Source organism: Falco naumanni, chromosome 7, assembly GCF_017639655.2.
Source record: "Falco naumanni isolate bFalNau1 chromosome 7, bFalNau1.pat, whole genome shotgun sequence".
Lineage (NCBI taxonomy): Eukaryota > Metazoa > Chordata > Aves > Falconiformes > Falconidae > Falco > Falco naumanni.
The window spans coordinates 14973422-14999083 of NC_054060.1; the positions used below are offsets into that span (position 1 = coordinate 14973422).

The 25662-nt window shown below is 38.7% G+C and overlaps 2 protein-coding genes across 4 annotated transcripts in view; one reads left to right on the forward strand and one right to left on the reverse strand.

The window, feature by feature from the left end:
- Positions 1-737, reverse strand: part of GALK2 (galactokinase 2) — a 48741-nt gene extending 48004 nt beyond the window's left edge. Inside the window, exon 1 of the mRNA XM_040601291.1 lies at positions 594-737. Within this exon, the coding sequence (XP_040457225.1) occupies positions 594-646 (53 nt within the window). The 5' untranslated portion in view covers positions 647-737. The remainder of the gene's footprint in view (positions 1-593) is intronic.
- Positions 738-2178: 1441 nt separating this feature from the next.
- Positions 2179-25662, forward strand: COPS2 (COP9 signalosome subunit 2). 3 transcript variants are annotated; one of them, XM_040600934.1, is made up of 13 exons: positions 2179-2360; positions 12666-12779; positions 13836-13913; positions 14509-14634; positions 15996-16085; positions 16207-16284; positions 17078-17252; positions 18287-18465; positions 18592-18644; positions 20935-21032; positions 22819-22901; positions 24066-24124; positions 24907-25662. In XM_040600934.1, exons 1-13 carry the CDS (start codon positions 2307-2309, stop codon positions 25049-25051), a joined length of 1332 nt encoding a protein of 443 aa, XP_040456868.1. In that variant the 5' UTR covers positions 2179-2306; the 3' UTR covers positions 25052-25662. The 3 variants fall into 3 exon arrangements, with proteins under 3 accessions (XP_040456868.1, XP_040456866.1, XP_040456869.1); XM_040600932.1 differs by having other exon boundaries at positions 2250-2360; positions 15975-16085; XM_040600935.1 differs by lacking the exon at positions 15996-16085 and having other exon boundaries at positions 2250-2360.

Below are 25662 nucleotides of genomic sequence, written 5' to 3' on the forward strand. Positions count from 1 at the left end.
TAAAAAACCGAGATTTCTCCATTCTAACTGAGGTAAAAAGCTTAGGCTGAACTGTGTGTGTATCGACTTCCACACAAGGCCTGCAGCTCAGTTCGGTTGGAAGAGGCTGGGCCGGTGAGTGCTGCCGCCATGGGCCGGGCTCAGCCCTGCCACGGAATCGTTGCTGAAAGACGAGGAGGTAACCAGTATCCCCAAAATTCTGACAGAAGTGACGGGAGGCATGATGAGCGAGTTCTTCCCGCTCCCGCCACCGCGCCGGCACCGCGGCAGGGCCTCCCCGTGAGGAGGGGGCCGCGGGCCTCCCCGCGCCGCCGGCGGGAAAATCGAAGCACGGCCAGGCCGGCGTGCCGGCGCCAGGGGGGCTCCCGGGGCGGCGCGGCGGGCAAGGGGCAGGCTGGCTGCGTCCAGGCGAACCAAAACACCGCAAGTCAGAACCCTCTCGCACCTCAGACCAGGGGCATGGAGACAGGCTGTCCCACCTGTCCTCCCACCCGCCCGGGTCCGCCTGCACCGCCCGCCCGCGCAGGGATACACCGCGCCCCGCCCGCGGACGTGCTCGCCGGCACCGGGCCCGAGGGGAGCGACCCACCCACCTGGGCTGCTCAACCAGCTGAACCGGGAGGGTGCCGGGGGCGTCTGCCGCCATGGCGCTCCCCCCGCCAGCAGCCCCTGGCTGAGGCGGGCAGCGGCGCGGTGCGGCGGCTCCGGCGGGCCGCGGTCACGGGACAGGCAGGCACCGTCCTTCCGGGCGGCGGGGCTGGCAGCCCGGCCTCCTCCCCGCCCCGGACCCAGACCCAGACCCGGACCCGGACCCGGACCCGACCCGGCGGGAGGGCACTGCCGAGGCGGCGGTGCCGAACCCGCAGGCTGCTCTCGCAGCCACACCGCACACCGCAGCGCGCCCGGCGGTGGGGCCGCGCTGCCTTCGGCTCCTCGCCCACTGCAGTCCAGACGTGAGAGGAAAGCGGCTGCGACGTGTGAAGGAAATAGGGTTTTTTTTCCTCCATTCCTGTCAGAATGTAGGTGGCAACAGAGAAACTTCAAAAACTACCCCCAGCCCGGTGCAGGCTCCCCCGCGGGCCCTGGGGCTTGGAGCAGCCCTGAGCGGGGCCAGTACCGGCTCTGGCTAAATGCGCGTGGGATGAAAACAGTAAGCTGGCAATACAAGCCCCTACAGCATTATTTTTTTTACCCCTTGTATTTTTTCTGGTGTGTAGTTCTGCCAGCTTGGCTCAAACAAGCAGTCTCGCAGGTCCTGTTTACCCCTCAAGAGGAATGGCTGCACTCACTTAAGAGGAGCTGAGCTTTTGGAATGTGTTTACAAGCTCACCCGCTCATGGTTACTGTCTGTGTTGGTATCTTAAAGCCCCTAATATTCCACTCATGAATCTTTAAGTGCCTGCACTTCGAGAAGCATAGTAAATGGAAATTTCATTGTGGCTTTACATGTCTTTCTGAGGTAAAACTTCTTTCTCCCCATCAGTATGAATGGCAAAATAGAAGCACGGTTTTTAAAACACTTAGCAATGGCGATGGGTGGGGCGACAACCCTTCAGAAACTGTAACAACATAAAATGACCAACAACAGACAAATCTGGAGACCCAATAAATCCTGCGAAGGTGCCTGGGAGTTTGTGAGAAGTACAGGCCTTGTGGAGAGGCAAAACTTGCCTGTCCAGGGATTTTGCCTCACTCAGGCAAAGACGGCAGCAGAAATTAGTGTGTAAATATCTTCAGAAAGCCAACGTTTTGCAAAGCCCGTGGTTTTTACAGTTTAGGCCTTTTAAAACTGCTGCTACAGCGTTATGTCTTTGAGGTAAAACAGAGTGCACGTAAACCGTTCAGCAGCACCGAGTGAGGCAAATAATCTGCACTGAGGGCTGGGCGACACTGCCAGGATCGGCGAGCGGCCGAGGTTTTTGAATTTGTCATGCAGAGAGGCGCGGCCGCAAGGCTCGCAGCTCCAGCCCGCGGGAGTCGGGCTCGCAGCGCTCACAGCCGGCTACACGGCGACCAGCCCCGGCGCCACCGCGGTGTGGCCCGGGGAGGCCCCTCCGGCGCCAGGGGCCGAGGCAGCGCGGCGGCGGTTGCTAGGGCCGGTTGCTAGCGGGGAGAGGAAACGGGCGGTGGTGCAGCACTGATTGGGCTCCGTGTGGCCCGGGCCGGGGGCGGGCGGCAGCGGGTTCCGGGCGAAGCGGAGCCACATTGGGCAGCGCCGCGCGGCGTTGTGGGAGAAGGGGCCGTCCTCGCTGCCTCCTCCCTCCGCCGGCCCCCTTCCCCTCCCCCCCGCCCGTCCTCCGGCCAAGATGTCTGACATGGAGGATGATTTCATGTGCGATGATGAAGAGGACTACGACCTGGTAGGGCGCGGGGGGAGGGGGGGGGCGGCGGCGCGGGGGCTTCGCGGGAGCGGTGCCGCTGGGGGCCGGGGCCGCCGCCCCGGCGGGCGCTGCCCCGTCAGGGAGCGGTGACAGGCTGAGTTCCCTCTCGGCCGGGAGGGGTGGTGGCAGCGGCCGCGAGGGGCGGGTGCTGGTTTCGGAGCAGGCCCCGCCACTTCCCCGCGGAGAAAACGGGCCAGCTTCGGCCCCGGGCGGTTAGCTAGGCCCCGGGCTGGCCCCCTCGGGCCTGCGCCCCCGTTCGCCTTCCGCGGGGGTCAGGGGGAAGGGAGGGCTCCGGTGCGCTGTCCCCCGCCCGCCCTCCTCCTCCTCCTCTGACCCCAGTGTCGGGCACGAAATAAAGTCGTGAAGTTGCCTGCCCTCCTCGCCACCCGCGGCAGCGGGAGGTCCCCGGGGGTACATGTCAGTCTTGTGCTTGCGTGAGCGTCAAACTGAGGGAAAAGTGGGGGGAAGAGAAGGGGGAAGAGAAGAAATGGCCCCACAGCCGGTTTCTGATGCAACGTGTCGAGGGTATACTCATTTTTAACTTTTTTTCTTCATAGTCTTGGTGAGCTTCCCCCCTCCCCCGCTTAATTGCGGAGTTTGGGGGTTGTGCTGTTATATCGAGCTGCATTTTGACATCAGGTTTTGTTCTAAGCTTTTGCAGTTAAGAAAATGCTGCTTGCAGTTAGCAACAGATCAGTTTATCGGGGGGGTAGTTGGGAATGTAATTGAAGTGTTTTACTGTAACGAGTCTGCTTTAGATTATTAAAAACAAAATTTTTACAGTGAGTAAAACCATCTTGTGCTATGTTAGTAAACCAAATAGCTGTCATATTTGAAACAAAAAATGTTTTCTGTGCTGTCTGATTAGTTGTAATTCTATTGCCATTGTCTTATACTGGGGCTTGAAGCTTGATTGGTTGGTTTTTTGCTTTTCTGAACTTTGCATAGGTTTTTAGATCAGAGGCGTTTTTAAAAAAAGCTGTGTATGGTTGAGGCTTGAGTATTTCATTCATTTCAGCTAAACCTGTATTTACAGTACTGCAGTTTCACTGAAGAACCCCAGATGCTTGTGGAAGACTTGCTTTCTAACAGATTACTTGATAATCATTGCTACTTATGAATTCATGCAAGAGACTTCTCTGATTTTATCTGAAATAGTTTCTGGACAGATTCGTTTATGAGCTGCTCAGAATAAGCTGTGTGACATTGGATATAGAATAAAACCATCTGAGTTTTGGTTTTGAGTTTTTTTAAATTCACGTAAAAGCACGTTATGACATGTGTTGCCATCTTACATGAGCTGCTTGTGTCAGTATTCCAAGAACCATTACTGTTCCACTTAGGTCCATGAATGAATTCACAATCTTCTGCAAACAAGGTTTCTGAAGGCAATACACTGAGACTATTAAAATATTTTGTTGGTCCAGTTTATTCGAGAATCAATTTCCATTCATTAACACTGAAATCCATGTCCTGATTTAAAATACTGTGTTTATTTTTCCATGTGATACAAACAATGGAATACTAAACACAGCAGAATTCATCTTCAATATCCATAACATGAGAACTGGGCATGCGGAGAAACCATTGGAACTGTGGTTTTTTCAATCTTTAAATGCAGCTGTCTGCATATAAATTTGAGTAAGAGTGCAGCTCGGAGCTCACTGTGTGTTATGTCAGTGTTCACCAAGAATAATTTCTGGTGTGACACTTTTTCCTGTGAAGTACTTTCTTCCTCATTAGAAAGGCCTTGCTGAAACTTCTTGCTTGTGGCAAACTTCAGCCCCTGACAGTAGTTACTTCCTGGCACGTTTTCATCATCGTTAATTACTACTAGCCCAGACCTTTCCCAAACTTAAAAATACTCCTTGTAATAGTTAGGAGCATGTTATTTTTTTTATCTTCTGTATGTAAATCCTATGTTAAAGCACCAAATAATACTTAAGTATCCTTAAATAAAACAGATTTTTGAAAATTTAATTCGGATTTCTAACTGATGGGAGAAAAAACAACCCAGAATTTCAGAATAAAAATATTCCAGCTAGACTAGTTAGACATTCTTGGACTGACAAACCATGACTGAATGTTGTTCTCAAATGTGTTTGAAACTGTAATTGCAGTGTTCTGCGAAATTGTTTTGGAAAATAGTTAAGAGCACTGAAGACAGGGCCTGGTTTCTTCCTTTCATTTTGATATAAATCTAGTTAAACTAAGACTAGAAGGAGATGCATGGTTCTCAAGTTCAGTGTAAAGGCTGCCGCAGAAGGATTTGAAACAAACAAAAAAAGAGTATAAGACAAAATACTCAGGTAAGTACAGTATTGGAAACAAAAGAGTACGTGAGAGTGTTGGTGATTTTTTTTTTTTTTTTTTTTAAGGAATAGGAGGAGAGGCGGTAATTACAGAAAGAGTTAATGAAAGAATAAATAGCTGTTTTGTCAAAATACAGTATGATAAAACTAGATTCAGGTCTGCCAGGGTCGCTACTAGCCTAAAAATAGTAGTGCAAAGAAGGCTCCCAAAAAAGTGTTCATTTTGTCAGCTTTTATTAGAAGTGATTATGGCTGTTCCTCTTTAAATGTGCTCTTGACCTGCTGACTGTGTAGAACCAGCCAGTTAAATTTCCTTAAAGGATGCAAATGTTTGCACTTGAACTGAAATGTGAACAGATAGTCTGTAGGCCTAGCTCTTTCCCAGCTTCATCATGCATTTTTGTATAATTAGAGTAATTACTACACTGTAAACAACTGAAGACTACCCACTTTACTGATCATAGCGACTGTTTCTGCTTAGGTTTTCATTGGGTTAAAAGTCAAGCTTTTGCATGTAAATGACCTTGGCTGCTTCTATAGAAGTTAACTTGTATCTGTTGGAGGTCTGGATGGGAGGAAAAAATTCCATTTATATTCGCGGGTGGATGAACCTGGATGCACAATTTGCTAGTAATGTACAGTGACAGCCTTGATTATAACATGAATTATTCCACTCTATGCTTCAGTGAACAGAATAATGTTTACTGGTCATTATGAAAACCACTCAATTTTAATTTCTAGTTTGGTGCTGTTAGGTGCCTTACGTGTTGTCAGTCCAGGTTCTGTTTACTCCGTTTCAGCTTGAGGGTGGAGAAGCAGAAAGAGGGAAGGACCATTGTGAACTTTTTTGTTTTCAGTCTCAGACAAACAGCTACATTTAAAATTTACTTGGAGACTAAACTCAGCCTTTCCTCAGAAATTGATTCTTTTCATTGTACAATGACAACATATTGACAGTTGTAATACAGCTACTTGATTATTTTTGTTTGTTTGTTTGTTTGTTTTAATGAGTTTGTCACTGGTATTCTTAATGACACATCTTTTTTTGAGTTCTGAAGTTCAACTTTAAAATTAATCTGGGGGAAGGATAGTCAAACCTGTTCGCTGAGCAACTTGTCCTTTTATGTTATGGAATTGTATTATTTCAGTGACTTCAGTAGAAGAGCTGTGTGCGCTTCCAGTAAACAGCCAGCAGGTTGCACCTTGGGGAGATGGCTACAGGTTCATGGGGGTTGACATGGCTCAAATATGGAAAGCATGCTTTCAGATTACTGAGGATTTCCCTTTTTGGGCTGTGTTGATAACTAGGAAATACAGTCTTACATTTTATTTCAAGCTCTCAGAATGGCAGCTTCGTAAACACGAATTTATTCGCTTATTTCTTTCCAACAGGGAGAAATATAGTCCATTTCAGAAGGAACTTCTGTATGTTCCCAAGCTTGTTAAGCAGTCTCATCAATAGACAGGGAATTTCCCCCTACCTTATATTGATGGTTTTTTAATAGATAGTTGAAATTTCATGCAGATACTTGTACTTCTTCCCAATTCTTTATGTTTCAGTATTGCTGTAGTTTTAAAAACTACATGCATATCGCAAACAAGAAAGTGATAATGCTGCAAAAACAAGCATTCAGAACTAGGCAGATAGCAAATCAAGTGGATCCACTTTACCCTTTTCTGTTTCTTTTCTATGTTTAATTACTTTAGTATGTGATTAAAAAAAATCATGAGCTTCACAGAGGACATAGCATATACTATTCTCTGAATTAATTACTATTTTATATTGATTCAGTGTGTGACCTGATATTTTATTTTATGCGTTCTCTTCAGACTCATCTTTAAACACAGAATTAATATATTTGGGGCTTATTTTTCTCATTACCATAATGTCTCGGAAGGAAATACTGGAGCAAAAAGCATGAGAATGATTAGTAAATTCTTTCCATCTGACCAAGTGTCAGTAAGTTCTGGTTGTTTGTTGGGGGGGGGGGGGGAGTGGTTTGGGAGAGTTATTTAGCACTCCGTTCAGAGCTGAGCTCCCCAGGATCTGATACACAGTTGAGTATTAAACAGAAGTAAATTAAATCTAAAGTCGTGCTAAAACCTGGACTTTTAGAAAAGGACGCACCTAACTATAGGAGAGCTGTGTGACAGAGGGTGAAAGAAAAGACGCTTCCACCCTCTTTACATGTCATAATACTATTTTTTTCTTTCTGCAGTCTCCTGTCTCATTTCTGTGCATCTTCCAACTTCTGCTTAAAAAAAAAAAAAATAAAGGCAGAGCCCTGTCTTTCCACAGAACTGTGCTGACCCCATTGCAAATTGCTGGCTTCACAGACTTATTCCTGGTGTCAGCCCTGGTGTGAGCCAGCAGACACAAGATGACTTGCAGAGTTAGTGAATAGGAGCAGAAAAGCAGAGACACCTGGAATATGAAAAAGAAACCCAGGACTCCCAATGCATGGTTGAGGGGTTGCAGACTTCTTAGATGAAGCACACTCACTGTTTCTAGTCTCACGGTTTGTCTCTGTTCCTTTCCTCTTTACTCTTTTGCATTCCAGCCTGATTGCTTTCTTTATATTCATGTGCCTGGATACCGGTGGCAAATGCACATAGAAACTGTTACTTGGCTTTTGTCCTGCTGCCTGGGGGCCAGTGGTCCAGGAAGAGCAAATGCAGATAAAGTTGTACTTAGTGCTGGGATGGTGTTCAGTTGGTCACTTGTGGCCAGTGCAAAATAGTGCATGTTCATTGTGGATGAAATGTTCAACAAATCTAGCTGGCAAGCTACTGTATTAATACCATGAGGAATTATTTTTTTTTCCAGTTGGCCTCATTTGGGCATTTTTGTGTTGTTTTTTAAAAAAAACCCAAACAAACCAACCACTCCCCCCCTCAAACCCACATCACTAGTTCTCTTGCAAAATATCAGGTCTTCGCTCCAAATCCTAGAGTTAGCAGACCTCCTAAATGCCATGGTTATGAAACACAGTTAGCTGAAGTAACATCAACTTTGTACCAGACTTACTCTCAGAAACAACTGCACTTCTCAAAAAAAGCATGTTTTCAGTCAGTCGCATGGTTGAAATTTGGTAAAATTACCAGCAATTGAAAATTGACAGTAATAAGTATTGTTAATAATGTCCCTGAAGGATAGGTTTCTACAGAAATAGAACTCTGTGTTGTGTCTTCTGTCTGGAAAGTTATCTTCTGAATGGTTACTTTCTCTTTTATTTTATTTTTTTTAAAAGGTTGGCAAAGTAGGAGTTTGGCTGCTATACAGATAGTGAATGATACACAGAGAAGCAGAAGTTTGGTTTTTTCTGGATTATCACTCCACTTCCAATGTAGAGGTTAGGGAAGTGCTTTAGGCAAGAGAGGAGGCAAAAAAATTAGTAACTAAACAATGGGCATTTTCACAAAATATGTCTTTGGGTTTGTACATGTTTAACTGTACCAGGTTAACGTGCCACTCCAATCTGCTAGAATACCACAAGTCTACTCCTAAATGTCACCGATACAGTGTTATGGTTTCCAAGTTCATGTACCCTATTCTGTCTGTGAGGAGAGGTGTCATGCTTCAAGAGCCCTATATAATCTCTGGAGACCACATTGGCTAAGGCCTCGGCTACAGTTTTCTGAAACCACAGCTGGTTTTCTTACCCTCCATGTCACCTGCTCCTCTGCCATAGCTCACCAGTCTCAGGACTGCATCTGTGTAAGCACTGGCGCGTCTGTTCTCTCAACCCAAGCAGGATCAGCCGTCATCAAGGACTCGTACAGCATAAAATGTTGAATTGCTGCAGGGAAGGGGAAGGGGAATCCTAGGACCAGAAATGAGCAAGGGGTCGGGGAGTGCTGGATGCTTTTAACCTGCCTTTGCTGCTGGAGAAACTGCAAATGGCTCCATGCCCTAAAAAGGATGAATAAAGCTGACGGGGGTGAATTGTCTTCTATATGTGTTAGTTTTAGAAGCTGAGGCTTAATGTTTTAAAGCTTTTTAGTACTAGGTGAAATTAAATTTCTGAAAACTTAATACAAGACTTGTAAATTAAATTGGTTCCTTGATACTAATGTAACTTTCATTAAAATTATTTGAAAGAACTATGTTCCAGGCAGAGTAAGCTACATCAGAGGTTCTATCTCCATTACAATTGAGCTAGTGTGATAATTTTTCTTCCTCCAAAAAGTGATGTGATGGGATTGGATTGTTTATAACTGACTACATTTAGAACATGCAGATTTTCAATGAAGCAATGCTTAAATAATGTCTTAACTTTTTTAAAACTACATTTTTTTAAAAGCTGTATCAGGGCTTTCTGATTTCATGAGTAATAATAAAAAAACCCACTTGTTTGTTTTGATCCTCTCAGGAAGGGAGAACCAAATGGGTTTCAAAGATCAGTTCTGCGTATGCTGACTTCTGTCAGTTTTTTAAGCCTGTTACTTTTTTTTACATCCGCTGGGGCTAAAGTATATCACACAGGTGCTTTTGTATCTTGAAGTTATAATTAAGAATGTTCTTTATTATGCAGAATACTAGTTCTAGATGGTATAGAAGAGATTTTGAGAGTTAAGTAGAAATCCTTTTTGTAAACCTGATATTCTACTTAATTTTCATACATTTTTGGTTTGGTATTGCATTGTTTGATGCAACAAACTTTCTACCTGGAAGAGTTGAGTTGGGGAAGTTGTTCTGACAGGAAGCAGGAGTATTGAAAATGAGGGTGAGGAAAGGTTAGGCGTTTGGTGTCTGAATTTATTGTTAAAAGAACTTTTCAGTACTGGGAAGGAAATGCATCTTTTTCTTGTTTTGAACTTTGAGGATACAGCTTCACACTTTTCTTCCTTCTTTCCTTTTGCTTTTGAAAAAAGCGAAATGTTCTCACATTGATATCATACAGCACTAAGCCATTTCTGCATCAAAAGAAGGTAGAGTGCTGGTTCTTCTGAACTGTTCAGCACTGGCATAATTGGGCATTGATGCAAATTAAGATGCAGTATCTGCATGGCTGGGTTTTATTTTTAATTGTCTAGAGATTCATGGCATCATCTCATACTTGGTTCATGGCTTTAAAGTTTTCTTCACAGCCATTAAGTCTAAATATGTCTTAAAGCAAGCACCTTACATAGCATTTCCTGGAAGTAGGAAAGCCCTATCTCCCTTAGAGCTTTGAGTCCATGTCAGCATCCTAAATTTGATGAGAGGCAAAGAGGCATAGAGTGAAGGAAAAATAAAGCTGTGAGAACATAAACCGACTACCTTTGATGCATTTCAGAGTATTTCCATTAGAAAAAAATTATCTCTGGACATTAAACTTACTCCTTGTTATGTATTAATATTATTACAAAAATAGCTTTATGGGATATTTAGCTAGCATTGAGAAAAATTATCTGAAAAAAGGCTTCCTATATGAGTCCACATTCAGAATCACTGCCAGAGTTAAGGTGAACATTTAGATGTTTCTGGCTTCAGGCTAACAGAGCACATTGCTTCCTAAAAGGAATTAATTTAGTTTACTTTTATTTGTGTACAAATAGATACTTCTGCCAAAAATATTCCCCATTGTTCAAGTTTAGTATAAACATCAGCTGATTACAAGTATCTTACATGCTGTTTAAGCTTTGGCAGTGTATATCGTCATAGGGTGCCTGGTACACTTATAGCTATTGACATTTATGTGTTCTTGTAGCTGCACCATCAATGTTGGATCAATAGGGTAAAGAACTGACGAAACAAAGCTAACCAAAATGAAAGTCACCCCAATGAAACAAGACACTTCCTTCCTGTGTTCTTTGCAGTTTTCAGTATTAAGTTTTTTAGTTCTCTTAGAATTCAGAAAAAAAGGTTTGTGGAATTCGGTAAGCTTTTAAGTCCATTCATTCTAATGGACTAAAGTACTAATACTTCATGTGAATATAAATCAATACGTACATGAGCATCTTGCCTACCTGTAACAAATAGAAGCAGGTTGAAAAATACCTCAAGGACCATGTTTAATGAAATTGGGCCAACTGTTATCTCCCATAATTTTTCCATTAGAACTTCAGAAAACTTAAACTTTGAAAGATGTGCTTGCACTGTAGGGAAGAGACGGCTAATTTAAAACTTCTGTCTTGCCTCATCTTTTTTTCATTCCTTCCCATGGTTTTGAAGGAGTCCATTAATATTAGCAATATATGAATGAACAAAGGAATCAATATGCCTGATGAAGTAGTACAGTAAAAGAAGAAATTCCAACTTAACGAAGGGCACCTGACTATGCATTCTTTATATTGTTACAGGGGAAGGTTACTCTGATGACAATAACTTGGAGATTTAAACAGTTTCTATTAAGCAGTTGATCTCCTAATAGCTAAGCGCTCTGTTGAGAAAAGTTGTCTTGAATATGCAGATGTGAAATATTTTTAACTTGTGTAACAACTTCATTTGAGGTTTATTTGAGCTTTGTTAGTGTTTTGTAATTCAGGCATGTAACATTGTCCTTCAGCAAAAGAAGATAAATTACTTAAGGGTTTTTTCATCAGAAAAAGCCTTGGAGTACTTTTGTTTGTTTGTTTGTTTGTTTTGTTTTTTTTTAATGAATTGTCCTGGTGGCTGGGATGGAGTTAACTTTCTTCTTAGTAGCTAGTGCAGTGCTGTGTGTTGGTTATGGTGTGAGAACAATGTTGATAACACACTGATGTTTGTAGTTGCTGCAAGGTAATGTTTGAGGATTTTTTGGTTTCTTGGGCTTTGCCAGCCAGAGGGCTGGAGAGGCACAAGAGACTGGGAAGGGACACGACCAGGTCAGCTGACCTGAACCAGCCAGGGAGGTATTCCATACCATGGGATGTCACGCTTGGTATATAAACTTGGAGGGTCAGCTGGGGGGGTAGTCATTTCTCGGGGGCTGGCTGGGCATGGGTCAGCGGGTGGTGAGCAGTTGTACTGTGCATCCTTTGTTTTCCTTTCTCCCTTTTCCTTTGGATTTTATCCTTTTTCCCCAACTTTTCATTATAACTGTTGTTGTTGTTGTTATTGTTGTTCTTACCTTTTTTAATTCTGTTTAAATTATTAAATTGTTCTTCTCTCAACCCTCGAGTGTTACATCCCTTTCCCGATTCTCCTTGCCACCCCTCGGGGTGTGGGGGTGTGTGTGTGTGTGTGTGTGAGAGCAAGCAGCTGTGTGGTGCTTGGTTACCGGCTGGGGTTAAACCACAACATGAAGTAATAATTAGTAGAAGTAAATTCTTTAATTTGTTTGGCGCTAGTGTACATGATGGGTAATTATTTGATTAAACTATGGTGTCTATGCCCCACCCCACCCTCTTTGGCAGTATCTTTAGCATTTTCTCAATTGTCTCCTGCTTCTCAGCACAGAAGCAGCTGTTGTTATCATCATTATTCTTTTTTTTTATTTCCTTAGACAAGTATGAATCATTATGACATAAAAAGGCAGTTTAGAGAGAGATTCATGGAAGCATTTTATGTCCTCCATTGCTGAATCACTACTTGTGTGGCAGCTCAGCCAGTCTTTTCTGTGGATAGCAAAGGTCATATAATAGAGCGCCTTTTAGAAGACTGGTGGCCAGCATGTTCGCTCTCCCCCCAAAATGACATATGCTATTAGCCATCTGTCCTTAAACACCAAACTTGGCAGAATTTTAATAATACAGTCTGTACTTGTCATAAAGGCAAAGTTGGTAGAGCTACGAGTTCATTAGTCCAGAAAGAAATCTGTTGACAGGCAAGTGTTGGTGGGTGGTGAGGCTGGCCTAGTAATGGAGGAGAGATGAAATCATCCTAAGAGTCCATACCTGCTACATGCTTGAAATCTGAAGATTTTCTTTTAATATATAAGCATTCCATGTCAGTTTGAACAGTATGTTTTACTATATTTTACTAATTTTGAGCAGAGTATTAGAAGTTCTGAACCTTTCTTTTTTCTCTGTTTTTTATTTGTTTTTTTCTCTTTTCCTGAAAATGTAGGAATATTCTGAGGACAGCAATTCTGAACCAAATGTGGATCTGGAAAATCAATACTACAATTCCAAAGCTTTGAAGGAAGATGATCCCAAAGCAGCATTAAGCAGTTTTCAGAAGGTTTTCTGTCTTTATGTTCTATCTGTTATTTTCATATTAATTCACATTTTAAAATACTTGCTTACCATTTGAGTTAGTTTCTGGAATTTTAAGAATAATGTTTATATTTTAACTTACTAATGTGCTAAGTTTATCATTGGACAATGTAGACTCCTGGCTGACTGCCTTCCAGGATCATTCTTGGGGGGCATAAATAGGACATGGAAGAGTCATATTTTTATCACAGAACTGAGTTTTTAATCTTCAGGATTTACCAAGTTAAACTATGCTAAGTGTGTTTTCATGTGTTAACTATAGAAGCCAGATCCATTCGGGTTTTTTAAAATGAAACGGTGTTTCCCCAGTGCCTTATGTAATGTATTATATTTGGTTTGCTATCTGATTCCAAAGCTTTAAACATGTAATTACTTAGTGACACAGTTTCTTTCCTTCGTGTCAGTTATAAATTTTTAGTGTTTGCACACTGCCGCCAGAAAGCAATATGCCAGATGTAACTTTTTAAAGAAAAAATAGGTTTTTGCCTCTCTTGGCTTATTTATAGCGTATAACGTTATTATATACATGACAAAAAAACCTCTAAAATTTTTGCTTACAAAAAAATCCATTAACTATGTTATGTTAAAGCCTAGAAGCCTTTCTGATACATGAAGGAACTATAGTAGTTCAGAAGTGCAAATTTTTGACTAATTTAGTCAAGGGGCGGGTTGAGTCAGTTTTGCAGGGGGTGTTACAACTTTTTTGTGTGTATGTATTTATGGAGTAACGTTAAATTTTAGTGTCTGGTGTTACAACAACAAAACGTATAAATAACAATTCACCCTCCCTACATCAGCTAAGTTGTGAAAACTAAGTAAGATACATATCCCTCACTAACTTTCTCAATAGTATCAGGGAAGAGCAAAACTGAAGAACAGGGCAGAGTCAAACACTACTTTGAAAGGAACAGAGTGGTGGGAAAAGGCATGTATGGGTTATGTACATTTTAAATAAGATGCAAATCAATATAGGTTTGAATAAAGCTTTTATAAATTTGTCTTTAAAATTGTTTTGTTTCAGGTTTTGGAGCTCGAAGGTGAAAAAGGAGAATGGGGATTCAAAGCTCTGAAACAGATGATTAAAATAAACTTTAAATTGGTAGGAATTACAGCTATCACTTGAGAGTAAATGGCATAAATTTGTGTTTGATCCAGAGGTCTTAAGTTATTATTTTAATTTATGGCTATGACAACTAAATCTGCCAGAATTCATGTCTTGCAGCCTTTAATGGCTACTACAGACATGGCAGGGAAATTGTGGTGTAAGTCAAAGGCAAAATGGATGCAAAATAGCAGCTGTAGTCAGCTGATACTCTCTGAAAGTTTGAGGTTCAGTCCTTGCTATTCTGAGGTATCATACCATTGAAACCAGTAACACTTCTGTGTGTACTTCACCAGAACAAATCAGTGAAAATTTTATATGCTACATACACAACCATTCCAAATAGTTGTATAGCCAACTCTGTTTTCTTTGTTGAGATAAATATTTTAGATGTCTAATCCATGCAGTCTTGCTGAAGTTATTACTGATTCTGCTGCTTGTGTATAAAGTGGTGATGTAAAAGTTCCTAATAGCAACCACTACTGCATAGGCTTTCCGTTATGCTTTCCTTTCTGTATCTGTATTTGCAAGACATAATTCAGTTTTTAATGATTAAGACAAAAATTATAATGTAATTTTCTTTTTCTTGTAGACTAACTTTCCTGAAATGATGAACAGATATAAACAGCTATTGACCTACATACGGAGTGCAGTTACGAGGAATTACTCTGAAAAATCCATCAATTCTATTCTTGATTATATCTCTACTTCCAAGCAGGTTAGATCTTTGGGTCTTTCATTTTCATGGATTTCCTCCTGGCATTTTTAACAATGGAGTTTTTTGTGTATGGTGGTTTGGTTTTGGGTTTTTTAATCTTAATGGGGAACATTTGCAGCATGAATTGCTGTCATATGTTAAAATATATTTCCCAAATTTAATGGATTCTGTCAACACAGATAACTTCATAAATTTGTCTATCTTTTTTTGGCAACATTTACCTGGGATTGCTATTCTAATAAGAACAATAAAAACTTTTTTTTTTTTAGCATAGTAGCTACACACTATAACTGCCTTCTCAAACACAATTTGTAATTAAACAATACTATTATTTTTTTTACTTTGAGGGGAGAAGGAAGCCTTTGAAAAACATTGCAATGAAGTTTTGGTGTTAAGTACTGCCTAGTTTTGAGTGTACTGTGCAAGCTAGGCGCATGTTCATAGATACACAGCCCAACTTTTCTTTTGTGTTGTAGAAGCTTTACAGAGAGTAGAAACCAACTGAAGTAATTCCTGCATATATAGAGTCACTGGTCTTTCATGATGACGCCTCTGTCATTATCACAGTCCTTCCTGTCCTGCCACTTACGGACAATGAAAGTGTAATAGTTGAATGATAGTCTAAAGGATTGTCTTGTACTATACCTTGTTGGCAGAGGTCATTGTGTTTGGGCTAAATACAGCGGAACCAGACCTGGAGAGACAATCTGGATATCTTAACTTGATGTATAGCCACGGATCTGTTATCCACGAAAGAACAATGGCCATAAACAATAGTAATGCATTGTCTGTAGGACCTGTGTTAAAAGGTCACAGTCAGCACTTTGATTTCCATTTTGGATGTTGTATTTTCAGGTTTTATGCAAAGAAACAGTTTGATGTGCTCAAGAGGTTTCTTTCATGCAACATTGGTAGTAGAGAAAGGAGAAAGCATCTTTTCCTTTTCACCATTTCTCTCTTTGTAAATCTTTTTTGATATGTAGATAATTTTTGTTTTTCTCCTTTTAAGTAGGAACAATGTTGCCTGTGTTCTGTCTTTTTTTTACACAACATAAGAATTTTATTACTTGGTTATATAAGATGGGCTTGTATAAGGTGGCATTTTTCACTAGCATGATTGATAGTTGCAAATCTTAAAATGTGAAGACTTTTTAATTGTATCTATTTCTATCAGAACAGCAAGTGTACTTACTTTTGTTACTTCAGAAGCTCTTTACAATTTAAAAGCAGACATTCAGTATAATGCAGATACTTTTCTTATTTTGAAGTTCAAGCATGCACTTTTAGCTTGTTCAGATTGACTTTATTAACAGGTACAAATTTGCTGTTTACAATTATAGAATTCTGATTTTTTATGTCAGATGGATTTGCTTCAGGAATTCTATGAAACAACACTTGAAGCTCTGAAAGATGCTAAGAATGATAGATTGTGGTTTAAGACAAACACAAAGGTAAAATATATAACTTACTGTTCTTTGCTCTTGTTTGTGACACCTTCAGCTAACTCTTACAAATTATAATTGTAAAATCTGAATAGACTTTAGTACTTCAACTTTTTTTTTTTTATTACAGCTTGGCAAATTATATTTAGAACGAGAAGAATATGGAAAGCTACAAAAGATTTTGCGTCAGCTGCATCAGTCGTGCCAGGTACCTTTATATTCTAAATCACTGTAGCTTAGTAAACATTTATTTTATTGTTTACATTTGTTTCTGTTATTGGTCTTTGAGGCATGCTACTGAGCTTTGGTACAGAGCCTGCTTTAATTTGTTACCTGTTTGATAACATGAACAAAAAATGCTAAGTGTTTTATTCCTTGCTTAAAGATGATTTTTTTAAAAATTATTCCCAACTGCTGATTAAGTTTCCTTGTAGTCAGCTGCAAGGATGAGAAGCACATGTGAATAATAAATAATGCATAGACATTTATTTTAAAATATAGTGAAGATTCCAATTGAGCTTTACTCAAGACTGAAAATACTGCTGTTAATTTTGCATTTGGAAGGAAAAAAAAAATTAGCCATGCAGCCTGCTGCTTGTTATAGGCAGCAGAAATCATATGTATTATATATTTGTATGTGTGTCAGTCATTGCATATACTGATATACATATACTGCATATACATATGCATATACATTGCATTATATACTGAGAGTGTGGTTTAAGGAAAGTTGAAGAGTAAACGGTAAAAGTTCTGAGGAAATCAATTAAACAAAAATACTTTTGTTAATAAATTGCTTCAGAACTTGGCCTGTGGTAAGATCTTGTGAGAACTGGTATGTTTTGTGCTAATAGTTATATCAGGATTTTAAAGTTTTAGAAATATCCTAATTTCTGACAGGAAATTATTGAGAGTATTAGGTAATCAGTTTTTTACTAGTGTAAAACTGAAATCACTGTTTTCTTAAAATTTCACAGTATTTATTACTTAATCTATCCTAGACTGATGATGGGGAAGATGATCTAAAAAAAGGTACTCAACTATTGGAAATCTATGCTTTGGAAATTCAAATGTATACAGCACAGAAAAATAACAAAAAACTTAAAGCACTATATGAACAGTCATTGCACATCAAGTCAGCCATTCCTCATCCACTGATCATGGGAGTTATCAGAGGCAAGTTAATCTTGAATTTTTCATTTAACTTCTTTGCATAGATTAGTTTTATGAAAAACTGATAATGTTTTTTCCAGTTCCAAGTATAAAGAGAGAGGATCCTGTAGAATTCAGAGGCAGGCAAACCATATACAAATGCAGTGGCTACTGTCTCATTATTTAATGTTTGCCGCCTGTAGGACTTCAGCTCTGCTGTTCTGGTGCCTAAGTACCAGATGCACTGCTCAGAAGGGCAGGACTGTTGGCTAAATATAGTGTAGGAGAGAAGCAACAGAAGAACAAGAGGAAGACTTGAGCTGTTTGACACCATGGCAGGCAACAAAGGATAAATACAAAGGCATTTGCAAAGGACAAAAAGGCTGGAAGGGACTGCTATTCTGTAATCCCCTTCTGTGAATTTGTGCTCGATGTGTCACCTCTTGAAAATTCATCAGGAACCAAAGGGCTTTAAGATGTGTTTTGAAAACACTGTTTATTATCTGTAATGATGAATTATAGTGGAAACATGCTGTGTATCTTGAAAAACACTTTCTCCAGAATACCTCCCCTCTTCCCCTGGGTGTGGGGTAGGCACTTGCACAGACAATCGGGCAGCAGTGGGGTACTTCAGAAGTAAAAGGAGATCTGCAGTGTTTCTCAGTTTTTCTGTGTGGTTCTGCTCAACAGATTGGGGAAAATTCCATAAATATAGGGAGTCTCTTGCCTTTGAAATGGAGATAAATTCCATGTCAGTTTTTACAGTATTTTAACATAAGGTTAAAATAATGATTGGCTGTGAAGATTAGTGTTCTTTTAGATTTATTGTGTGGGTTGGGTTTTGTTTTTTCTTCTTTGAAATAGGGTTTATTCAAATGGCAGTGCTGTATGTGAAGGCCCTAATGCTTTTTTTTCTAGCTATTTTAGAGAATGAAAAGACTCCTGAAAATATTTCAGTAATCTATTTAGAAATAGCTTGGAACTTCTGAGTACAATTATTGTAGTCAGCAACAAGCACGCAGTGTTCCTTTTCTCTTCATCTGTGGTTTTTTTTTCAGAATGTGGAGGCAAAATGCACTTAAGAGAAGGAGAGTTTGAAAAGGCACATACTGATTTTTTTGAAGCGTTCAAGAATTATGATGAATCAGGGAGCCCCAGAAGAACCACTTGCTTAAAATACTTGGTCCTAGCAAACATGCTTATGAAATCTGGAATAAATCCATTTGACTCTCAGGAGGTATAATTTTTTTCTTCCGTTTTTTCCAACCCTTTTCTGAATTGATAGGGAATTTACCCAAAAGATGAAGATGGAAAAAAATATTTAAAATCTAAACATGCATATTGTGCTTTCTGTTCTGTGTAGGCTAAACCATACAAAAATGATCCAGAGATTCTAGCAATGACGAATTTAGTAAGGTAAGATTTTAATTTTTCTGGAGAACAAAAACCGAAAATGATGTAGTTTCCAAACCTGAAATGGAATATTTTTGGAGATGGCTTTTCTGCGCACAGCTAACAAAGTTATTTCATAAATATTGGGCATATATTTTTTAACAGTTTTTCTCAAGAAAAACTTACTATGACATACCAGAGTATCTGTACTATACCAGGTAGGGGTACAGAAACATGCTGTTATCTTCTGCTATGCTGAGTTTCTTAGGCAATGGCAAAACCCTCATTTTTTCCATTAAATAAAGTTGTCCCACCTTCTACTGCAACTGGTCTTTAGGGTTTGGCTGATTATATATGAGAAACTGAGATGACTGTCGTCTCATACCAAAGCCAACAGAATAACTGGATGCATGGATGTCATGATTACTAAAGGAGTTTCATAATTTAGGAATATGAAACTGAAATCTCAAGTGATCTATCCTTCAAACATGTGAAAATCAAAAGAAGGCCTTGTTACCTCTTAGAGGCAGCTGTGATGTGAGAACTTTCAGTGTATTAAAATCATCAAGCAAAATAAATTGAACTGAGGCAGTTTTTGTATACTGTGCTTTGAAGCTAATCTGTTCCAATCACTGTATCCTGTCTTTATAAAGTAAAAGAAAAGAATGGTGGGTTAGAAAACTTTTCCCACCTTTTCATTACGTAAGAAGTAATGCCTGTTCACATTTGGAAATACACAATTGATCTCATGTTGGAACAAACCATGCTCTGATACTGATACAGTACTGTACCATTGTATGCATGCAAATTGTTTCTGAAAGCAAGGACATTCACCCATTATTGACGTAACGATGAAAAAATTATTTGGCAGTTATTAAGGGACTGTTTCCAATAATTCTACTTTAGACATGCCTTTTCTACTTCACTGTCATAGTTTCATGTGAATTTGAGGCAGAAGGGACTCCAGATGGCCTTACCCAATCTGATTTTATTCATATTCTTAATTTATATATTTTATCTTGACATTTGAGTATAACTGCTTCTTTAAAATCAATAATGCAATTAAAGCAGTGTAGACAAGAAATATGCAGAAGATTAAATCAATTCCAAAGATTACAAATATGTTTTTAATTCTTCCTATACTCTATATTGGGATCTTGAATGTTTTACTTGTGATAAAGAGACACTTCTGGAATAAACCATAAAATATACTTACCTGAAATTCCTTTTAATTATGAAGTAAAATTTACTGGTTTCATGTGATACAGTCCATTCCACTCGTTTAACTCCATTTACAAACTCCTCAGGTTCCACCTTACAGGTCTTTTTCTTGCCTATTTTACTGATAATAAAGGATGCTTTTTTTCTTTTTATCAGTTTGAAAACAATTTGAAAATATACAGAGACTATGAAGGAAAAACAGATGTTTTTAAAATGTTTGATGTAGTATTAAACAGAAGTTGAAAGCATATGTTGGACACTATGTCTTTCAGGTTAAGTGTTGATAGTCTGTAGCTTAATAATAACTGAATTATTGTGTAAGTTTGATTAGTTAGTAGCTATTCCCTATCACAGTTGACTGGTCCTGTAAGAAAGGATAGATTTTAATTGTATAACCATTGTATTTCAAGGAAAAGGTCTTGTTTCAGTGGTTACAGCTCTTGCCTTTAAATGATGCTGTGGTGCCACTACTGAACAATAGGTGTCTAAACCCACCTTATTTTTGTAATCCTTTCTCAGAAAACAAGATTGACTAGTTAAGTGATATATATACTAAAAATAAGCTATAAATAAAAATGTAAAAAGTAATATTATGCCAGAATTACTGATGGTTAGCCTTGAAAGTCAGGATTTCTTCCATCTTCCAGCATTTTTAGAATTCAGCTAAAGATGGACATTTCTAGAAAGAGCAGCAGCCCACTAAACTCTTTTTAGCTCTTATTTGTTCCATGAAGTATAGCTTCATGAAGCCAAAATTCAAGTAAAGATACTTTTCAAAATTGGTTATTTTTAGGGTCAAGCTATTTTTTTAAAGAATACCTCCTTAAAGTACAGAAGTTTTGAAACAAGAGTGCACTTGCGGAATAACTGAATCTTCATACGAAACTTTTGTAAATGCTACTTCAATTGAAGTAGGAGAAGGGTCATTTCAGTTGCATCTTATCTTGAAATAGTTCTTCCTTATAAAGGTTCTGAATATAATTATTTGCCACCAACACTTAATATGGGTTTTTTTTAGATGATCTAGAACACCAGTCTTACGAGTGTGTTTAACTTTTAAAGAGAGTAATTCAATCTCTTGATTTTTTTGAAGTGCCTATCAGAATAACGACATCACTGAATTTGAGAAGATTCTGAAAACAAATCACAGCAACATCATGGACGATCCCTTCATAAGGGAGCACATTGAAGGTATTTTTGTAGGCTATTTTAATCCTTGCTTTCATACCTTGGTAAGCTGCTTCCCCCCACCTCCCCCCCCAGTTTATTTTTCTTCTTGGTAGAATGGGAGTTCTTTGTAATTAATTGTGGACAATTCCCTTTACTGTTTCCAAGTTCTTTAGAAGCTGGTCAAGGCCACCATGCATCCAGGCATGTAGAATGACTCTGAAGAATTGCAGGAATGATGGAGAAAGTTCTAGCAAGAGTAGATATTCTAAGATAATATCTATGGTGATGTTAGGCACTGAATGTTTTGAGTGGTGGGGATTTTTCCATTGTAAGGATTAAATGAGGGCAACCCTGATAAAAATTGTTTGTTTGCTAGTTTATAAGGTTAATTTTCTGCTTCAGATTAAAGACAAACTGTGTAGACAATGTAATGAAAGCTGCATTACTAAATGAGTAGTTATAGAGTATGTAACAAGATACATAATTCTAATGTATTTGTTGAAAACAATGTTTGCATTTATAGCACCTATAATAAAACACATTAACACATGTCCTTCCATTCCATTAACGTGACAAAATAAAGTTGCCTCCTCATTTGTCATACAGCTGAGAATATAAAAGTCTCTTTGCTTGAATATAGTGTCCAGTTTTTCAGATAACTACTGTTTTCATCAAGCATAGGGCTTACTGTGACATTGCAAGGTCATTTAGCTGGATAGTTACATGAAAGAAAAGAGTTAAATCCAGAGACCTGGTTTTCTTAGACTTCTTGTTTGTAAAAGAGAACATGGCAAACAGCAGGGGAAACTAAATATAACCCCTCTACTGCTGTTACGTGTGGACTGCTGGTAAGCTTCAAATTCTTGTAGGGAGACTCTGTAAGATTAGAGAGATGGATGCTTAAGGAAGAAAGTATGACAGAACTGGAAAGCAAGACAGGGAGAGGACAGTTGAATCAAAGGATTGAAGAGAAATTGAGTTTCACCCCTTACATGATAATAGTCTGCTAGTGATACCCAGAGGGGAAAAAGACAGTCTCATCTTTTTTCTCTCTGCGGTGATACAGAATATGTTTGTGGTTATAACGTTTACATACCTTGCCTCATTTTAATCTCCTTAGTTTTATTGAGATATCTAATCTGGTCTTCGGTAGTATTTTTCATTATATAAACAGTCCTTGTGTAACTATTTAGGTAAAAATGGATCTCGCTCTTTTTCAGTTCATTTTACAATTGTAATTTATGCTTTCATTTTATTCAAATTTTTTTAATAATGTAAAAATTTCTAAAACTATGGCTGCACTATCTTACCTAAGCAAAATCAGCCACTTCATGCAGACTCTGTTTTGTACTTCTTCAATTCTTCATCTTAATTGTACTACTAGGCCCTGATCTTTTAACTGAAAATGTGAATATTCCCCATGAAGGTAAATGCACGCAAACTTAAGTTTCAAACCCTTAAGAACGCCTTTTCTCCCTTCGGAACAAGGCAAGCATTCTGGCCATAAATTAAAGGGGCAGACATACTGTGCAGTAATCCGTATGATTTATCCAGTTAGTTTCAGTAATTTAAGCTTTTACCAGGGAATACATTGGTCCATGTTTAAAGAGTTTTTAACTCTTACCTGGCCATCTTCAGAGTTACATATTGCTTGGATCCCTGGAAAAAGAGGGTACCTTTATCTTGCTGTTCTTCCCATCTCTGAAAAAAGATGATAGTATTTAGGGTATCTTGCTGTATGGAGCTGTATGGCATATTTATTTCAGTCTGTTGTTATTACAGTATTAAATTTTTTCTTCTCTTACAGAGCTTTTGCGAAACATCAGAACACAAGTGCTTATAAAATTAATTAAGCCTTACACAAGAATACATATTCCTTTTATTTCTAAGGTATGTGTCAGTGGAGCCTTGTGTTTGCGTAAGTAAATGATTAATTGTGAATAAAAGCTCTTAAATAAATACAGTGCTTCCAGAAATAGAACATCTAAAACACAATCTAAACCATAAAGCAGTACTATGCACTGCACTGCTGGCAGCTTTGCAGTGTGAAAATGTAAATTTCAAGTGATGTCCTAATGCTTTTTATAATGTGTGCTATGATATACTTCTAAAATATTTGATTACCATATTCTACTCGGTGTAGAAAAGCACTTTTCTGAAGAGAAATACAAAAAAAATTCTATAACGCAAAATGTAATTATGAGCCTAAATTTTATGAACATAAGAATCCAAATACGAACTCCGTTTGTTCAGAAGAGATTTTCAAATGTCTGTGTTGTGTGAGTTACAGAACTGTGGTAATAGAACAAACCAACTATTATACTGGAATCACTGATTTCATTCCCTAGTCTGGAAAGAACAAAGTCAAAACTCAGTGACAATAGATTACTATTTTCATCTTCTTTGAGTCTGTGATTTTTTTCCTTGCAAAAATTCACATCATTCCAAAATATATCATCAAGTACTGATGCTTATTTTTACACTTAAATTCTCTTTAGAATTCTCTGTTTGTTTGGGGTTTTTTTAAGTTAGTCTTAACTTTTTTAAAACTTGCTTGAGCCAGAAGATGCAGTTAGTCCTCTAAATCATTTTGAGTACAGACCCATTCTTTTCTGATAATTATTGTCTTATTTTATTTCTTGGGGATTTGTGTTGTTTTGGTTTGTTTTTTGGGTTTTGGGTTGGGTTTTTTTGTTGTGGTTGGTTTGTTGGGTTTTTTTAAAGTTGGGTTTTTTTTGGTTGTGGTGGTGGGGATTTTTGTGGGAGTTTTTTGTTATTTTTTGTTTGGATTTCCCCCCCACCCACCCAGTAAGTCAGCAAAGCAACTAATTTCTGGAGCTTCCAAAATTTTGCTTTAGCCTCTTCAACCTTTTCTGAAAAATTACTGATCTCGTGATCATTGGTCATGCTTTGGGTGGAGTTCTTTTGCTTGAGAGTTCATTATTGACTTGATACTTTTGAAGTGAAAACAAATTCTGTACATAAAGTAAAGATTGGAAGGATTTAACATTGCAAAACAGTGTAGCAGCATAATGAGTTTTCTTTTTCTTTTAGGAGTTAAACATAGATGTAGCTGATGTGGAAAGCTTGCTTGTGCAGTGCATATTGGATAAGTATGTACTTTATTCTTGATTACTGATCTTTTGGTTACTTTAAAATAATCAAAGTATACAAGAAGCAACAAACCATTTTTGTACATTGTTGCAATACTGGTTGATGCTAGAACTGAAAGGTAATGCTGCTGTCTTTGTATTTGCTTGGCTTATGAGCCATGAAGTATATTTGTGAGATGTGAGCCAAGAAGATTATACAAGAGAGACTGAGTGGCATGTTTATAATTTTGAATTATATAATAAACTACTCGAATTATTATAAAATTATGAAATTTAATATTATTCGTAATTTCTGCTTGTACCCATGTATATTTTCAAGTACGTTTTCAAGTTGACAAATTAGTAGTCTGCTCTCCTTGATTGGAAAAACTTACCTACAATTTGTAAAATCTTTTTTTATAAAGGTAACTTGTTATATCTACTAGGAAAATATAATTCATACCGAGATTTATATTGTAATTTCTTGTTACATAAATCTCCATTATTCATGAATCCTTGACTTTCAAGAACTGTTTACCTTTTATTGCTTCAGACTTTATATGTAGGGCATAGCTAGGAAGATAAAATACGCATTGCCCAATGAAGTAGTTCATTTGATTTCCAATCATGACAATTAAATAGGTAGTACTACCCAGGATAATATATTATGTAAGTGCTGAATTCTGAAATGGACTTTGTGTCTCCATTGTGTAAGGCAACCTCTTATTTTACCTCTGATTTATTGTCAGCTCCTACTTCCATTTACATTAGCAATTTATGGTTATTTATTTATTTACTTCTAGCACTATACATGGCCGAATTGATCAAGTCAACCAGCTCCTAGAACTGGATCATCAGAAGAGGGGTGGTGCACGGTATACTGCGTTAGATAAATGGACCAACCAACTAAATTCTCTCAACCAGGCTGTAGTCAGCAAGCTGGCCTAACAGAAAACAAGCTTTTACAAACGTACTTAAGGCAACAGTGCAGTGATGTAAACCTTAAAAGAACTGGGAATGGCAAAACTACTGTCAGTTGGTGTGCCCTGAAATTATTGGAGTTATGGCAGAAGTGCTTTTTTGATCAGCTGGTTTGTGTTTTGCTGCTGCATTTATCCCAAGAAAAAAACAGCTTTAATCTCCAGAAGAAAACCAAAATGCCACGGGATTTATGCTGTATTGACATCTTGCCCTGTACATACAACATCCTAGTAATTTGTCAAAGGGCAGTTAATGACCAGAGAGAAGATTTTTGTCATGATTTTAAATACACTGACACGTTACTGTTGGTTAAATTTAAACATGTTTTACCTGCAGAAATTCTCTCACAGAAATAACCTGCAATAACTTGAAATGCATACCCTTTTGAACACTTCCTTTTCTCATGTATAAATTGAAATGTTTGCTGCATTTTGCAAAATGTCAATTCTCCAAAAATGTGTCCGTATATTTCTGTACCTGCAGTGTAGTAAAGGTTTAGAAGAAACCCCATAATTATAGTGGCATACTGTCACTTAGGTTTCAAGCAGCAAAATAAACAGTGCAGTTCAGAAATTGTA

What these genes read in the sequence shown, in the direction of transcription:
- COPS2 (XM_040600932.1), top strand. Translation starts at nt 2,307, where the DNA reads ATGTCTGACATGGAGGATGATTTCATGTGCGATGATGAAGAGGACTAC. An exon ending in ATGAAGAGGACTACGACCTG is followed by an intron (nt 2,361 to 12,665) that starts GTAGGGCGCGGG and finishes CTGAAAATGTAG; the next exon opens with GAATATTCTGAGGACAGCAA. An exon ending in ATATCTCTACTTCCAAGCAG is followed by an intron (nt 14,635 to 15,974) that starts GTTAGATCTTTG and finishes TTACAATTATAG; the next exon opens with AATTCTGATTTTTTATGTCA.